At 34.0% G+C, this 5,578-nt stretch overlaps 1 protein-coding gene across 10 annotated transcripts in view; it reads right to left on the reverse strand.

Moving 5' to 3' along the window:
• LOC106881484 (nesprin-1) overlaps nt 1–5,578 on the reverse strand; it is an 811,219-nt gene that overhangs the window by 480,675 nt on the left and 324,966 nt on the right. For 9 of the 10 annotated variants that reach the window (XM_052966929.1, XM_014931893.2, XM_014931887.2 and 6 more), the window contains one exon: nt 989–1,153. The exons of the other annotated variant lie outside the window; for it this stretch is intronic. In XM_052966929.1, coding sequence (XP_052822889.1) covers nt 989–1,153 — 165 coding nt within the window. The remainder of the gene's footprint in view (nt 1–988; nt 1,154–5,578) is intronic. 10 annotated transcript variants of the gene reach the window in all.

A 5,578-nucleotide genomic window follows, 5' to 3' on the forward strand; every position in this document is an offset into this window, starting at 1 on the left:
CCAATCTGATTTGGCAGAGTTTCTACAGCTGGATGCCCTTCCTAACACCAACCACTCAGAGAATGTAGTGGGTGCTTTTACGTGCCACCCGCACGAAGGCCAGTCAGGGGGTACTGGCAACGGCCACACTTGAAATGGTGTATTTTACGTGCCACCTGCACAGGGGCCAGTCCAGCAGCACTGGCAATGAACTTGTTCGAATGTCTTTTCCTGTGCCAGGGAGGCGACGTTGGTAACGGTCATATATATATATATATATATATATATATGTATGAACACTTATCTACTTATTGTCTGTGTGTGTGTGTGTGTGTATGTAAGAGAATATATGTATATATACATAGATACACACACTTATATATTTATCTGCTTATTGTCTGTGTGAGAAATTTGCTAATCAAATTCAGTATTTGTATCAGAATAAAATCAAAAGAGAAGCAAAAATAATTCCAAAATTGCAATGAATAAAGGTGAATAAATTTAAAAAAGAAGAGACATAGTTGATTGAAAGAACAGATTATTTTCAGAGATTAAAGCATTAACATTTAAGGATTAGAAAAGAATTAGTAACAGTTATTAAAGAGGCAGTAGCATGCAAGGTAAGAATATTATTAATGTTATCATTATTATTACTATTATCATCATTATTATTATCATCATTAATCATTATCATTATTATTATTATGATTGTTATCATTACCATTACCATAATTATTATTATTATTATTATTATTATTATTATTATTATTATTATTATTGTTATTATTATGGTTGCAATTATTAATTACCATCATAACAATGATATCGGTGATACTGGACTGAAATTTTATTTCATCTAAAAAAATTAAAGGTATAATATGTCTGTTCATGTAGAAAAACCAAATTTTAAGCTAAAAACCACACACAATTGAATTCACAGCAAAACTTTTAAAAAGTCTGTAGACTTTTTCTTTTTTTTCCTTCATTCCAATTTCCATCTCTGACCTACCTCAATTCGGTTCAATTTATTCAACAAAACCTGCTTATCAGCAACTAATTCGGAACAAACCAGAAACTTGTCTTTCATACTGGCCAACCAACCGTTACAGTTCTGATAGGTATCTTGGTATATCTGATGATGTTGTACAATGTCATCGTATAAAAGCATTCTTTTCTGGAATTATCAACAGCATGGACAACCGACCAATGAATAAGGAAACTTGTAACAGAAATTCACTAATAGTAAACAATATTTGTTCGTATTGCAGTTTGGTGCGATCCAATTCACAGTGCACAGGTTCAGGACGAAGTCACAATGGAAAATATACAGGACAAAACACTAGCATTCAAGAGTGCATGCAATGCATGCATTGTCTGCATGTAACACTTATGTTAAACATTTTGTATACACTTATCTACACACATAGACATAATTTCATAAATATATATACATATGTATAAAAATGTATATTTATTTAACTAAGCGTGGTGCTGTGAAGCATGACATGTAACAAAGATTGGGCTCAGGGTTCCACACACCACCCCAATATCCTGTGTAGTATGACAACAAGACATCAACTTCAAGATGGACTAGTGTGTGGAATATAAGCCAAGTCATAACAATAACAACATTCAGAAAATAGGTAAGGTATTCAATACTTTATAGAACATATACACATTTCAGCAAATAGCAATTATAATTACAAACCAATCAATATTGCAGAACACTGATGAGGTGAATTGAAAGATTATATAATGTTTCTACAGCTGTTATGTAATTATGACAGAAATTTGCTGAAACATGTGTATGTTCTATAAAACATTGAATTGTTTTCTGTATGTTATACATATGTATACATAGAACATATTTTTCTTTGCGAGGAAGTGATACGCAACAATAATCTAGTATAGAATTTCTTTTCTTTTAAATATATGCTTTTTTTGTCTTTTTCAAGTGTAACTGTATGATTGCTGGACAGAAATAATGTCATGAACATTAAGTTGTTTGAATTAGGATATAGTGAATTATTAAAAAAAATATTATTTAGCAGGAAGTAAGCTTGAAAGGAAGATGACAGAGAAGAATATGTGGGTTTTTTTTTTTATACACAGGTTTTAGAAATTCATTCTCAAGCTTTGAGACAAAGGAAAATATAGACTAGGAAAAAAGACAAATAGTCACAGTTTTCATGACACGTACAATTGCTTAAATATATTCTACAATATATTTAAGATATATGTGTATGTGTGTCTATGTTTATGTGTTGTGTACAATTCTCAGCAGAAACATATATAAGCATATTTTAACAATTTAATATGTGTGTTTGTATATCTGTAGGCATATCTGTTAGTGTATTTGCAATATGTGGGTTTACAGTTTGTGTCTATCTCCTTGGGTGTGCATGCATGTGTTTGTTGTGATTGTATATTGTTGCATACACACACACACACACACAACAAATACATGTGTGTAGGTGTTCCTATGTGCATTGTGTGCACACATGGGTATGTGTGCAGAGATGGATGGGGTTAGGAATTTATGTGTCTCTACGCCTACGCATGTGTGAGTGTGTGTACATGCACATGAACTTGTATGTGTTTGTATGTAGCTGTTTAAATCTATGTGCATGTGACAGTACACACATACATATATACAAACATGCATATACAAAAGTACATGCATGTACAAACGTACACACATATACATACACAAACATATATTCAAAAAAAGAGTATACATGAACCACATACATGACACATATTTCAGTAGGGTTTATGTTCATCTTGTTAAGTGCATGTGTTCTGCACACTTCAAATGCAGTGAGTTTAGTGAGACTTGTTATGTGTGCAAACACACTATGGATGCTTCAGGGGTGGTTTTTGTAAGTGCATGCAATCTGCATAGGTGGTAACTGGTTTCATCATGCATCATTGCATCAAAAATTATTGCATGCTTGGTATTTTGAATAAATGATGACTTGAAGACAGTTGCTAGATAACTGTTCATGTCAATAAAACAGAGAAATGTAAGGCATTTATCTTTGTATGACAGACAGAGAAAATGTATCATGTATGTGCATGTGCGTGTGTGCATGCTCATGTGAAAAGAAGAAAGAGAAAGGACAGTAGGGTCATCAATGTGCTCCTATGTCTGGTCAAGTGTTTGAAAGTTATATATAAATATATACACATACATACAGATATCCATCCATCCATCCATCCATTCATCCATCCATCCATCCATCCATCCATCTATCTACACATATAGATGTGTGTGTTTGTCTGTATCTATTCTTCTATTCTTTTACTTGTTTCAGTCATTTGACTGTGGCCATGCTGGAACACCACCTTTAGTCGAACAAATCGCCCCCAGGACTTATTCTTTGTGAGCCTAGTACTTATTCTATCGGTCTCTTTTGCCAAACTGTTAAGTTACGGGGACGTAACCACACCAACATCGGTGTCAAGCGATGGTGGGGGACAAACACAGACACACAAATACATACATACATATATATATACATATTCCCTTCATATATTTGTTTTGCAACATTTTTGATGTGAAATCGTGTATTGAAACAGATGTTGTTGTATTTAGGGATGATCATGTTGCCAGATTAGCCACACAACAGGCTTCTTTCAATTTCCATCTGGCTTTGGTCAGCCGAAGGTTATAGAAGAAAAAAACTTGCCCAAAGTGCCACACAGTGGGACTGAACCCGGAACCATGTGGTTGGGAAGCAAGCTTCTAACCACACAGCCATTCCTGCGCCTATAGATATATAGATAGATATAGATATATTGCTATCATCATCACAGTTGTGCCCTGTCTTTCCATGCTTGCATGAGTTGGGCAGGCCTTCTCAAGTACAGTCTTTGCAGTATCAAGTGATCATGTGACTGACCAGACTATCAGATGTTGCTACACATCGTTGGTCACAATGCACACTTTGCATTGTTTTATTCTTTGAATGACAACACCCTGCTGGCTAGGAAAGCAAGCTAAATTTCCTTCCTGATCAAAAAGGGACCTGGAGGAATGTGAAGTGTTTTGTTCAAGAACACAATGTGCAGCCTGGTCTGGGAATTGAACCAACAATCTAGCAATCATGAGTGCAAAAGCCTAACCACTATATAACTGCGTATATATTTATATATAACTTTCAAACATTTGACCAGACATAGAAGCACATTGATGAAATATGTGTGTAAATGTTAAAACAAGAACGTTGTTTTAAAAGCGTATTCTAGAATAACAATGGAACATTTATTGATGATGTGACTCGATAGTGAAAGTAGAATCAAATTTACAGTAAAAAAAATCGAGTCAAGATTTGGCAGTTTCACCTGTCAGCTTATTCAACCACTCCCATTTAACTTGAGCCTCGCAATATGTATGTATGTATGTATGTGTGCGTGTGTGAGAGAGAGAGAGAGAATGGGTGTCAGCAATAGATATATGAGCGTTAGCAATGGATATGTATGAGCATGTATGTAACTGTATACAATATACATAATGTATACATTCAGTATATAAAACAACTGGAATTACAAGACATGTCAGTAGTTAGCAAGATAGGAATTTGCATGTCTTCAACCATTTTCCCATTCTTTTATTCTTTTATTTGCTGCAGTCATTTGACTGCAGCCATGCTGGAGCACCACCTCTAGTCGAGCATATCAACCCCAGGATTTATAGTTTGTAAGCCTAATACTTATTCTATTGGTCTCTCTTGCCGAACTGCTGAGTGACAGGTCGTAAACACACCAGTATCGGTGTCAAGCGATGTTGTGGGGACAAACACAGACACACAAACATATACATATATATATATATATATATGAGACAGGCTTCTTTCAGTTTCCATCTACCAAATCTACTCACAAGGCTTTGGTCGGCCTGAGGCTATAGTAGAAAACACTTGCCCAAGGTGCCATGCAGTGGGACTGAACCCAGAACCAGGTGGTTGGTAAGCAAGCTACTTACCACACAGCCACTCCTGTGTTATAAGATCACATTTTATATCTGTTGTACAAAAAGTAAATCTTACATTTGGTGAAGGGATGGGGGTACTTTTTTTTAGAATAAATTGATGTTTTATAGTCTGATATATATACAGTATGTAAATAAATTTTAAGTCATATTGAGTACACTTTACTTTGCAACCAAAAAGATATATAAAATATGTACATGTAAATGTATGTGTGTTTGCATGTGTGTATGTGCATGCATGTGCATTGTATGAATGAATGGCTTCTATCAGTGTGATTGGATAATAGGCTTTAAGAAAAAAAAACCTTTCAACTTCAGAAATGGAATTGAAAATGGATTTTGTTAGTTTAGTTTGAGAGGAACTAATGTAATGATAGGTTATCAAATTGAAATAAAGAATGGTAAAAAGTCCGTTCTTCAAGTTAGATTAGTTTCAATTATTATAGTAATAAAAGAAATGAATATTAACATTTAATTCAAATGAAATTAATTACTAAATAAAGATTCATGTTCTAGTGATATTAGTGTTTGTAAATGAATATATATATATATATATATATATATATATACACACACACACATATATGTACATATATACATATATAT

Source organism: Octopus bimaculoides, chromosome 4 (genome assembly GCF_001194135.2).
Source record: "Octopus bimaculoides isolate UCB-OBI-ISO-001 chromosome 4, ASM119413v2, whole genome shotgun sequence".
Classification (NCBI taxonomy): Eukaryota; Metazoa; Mollusca; class Cephalopoda; order Octopoda; family Octopodidae; genus Octopus; species Octopus bimaculoides.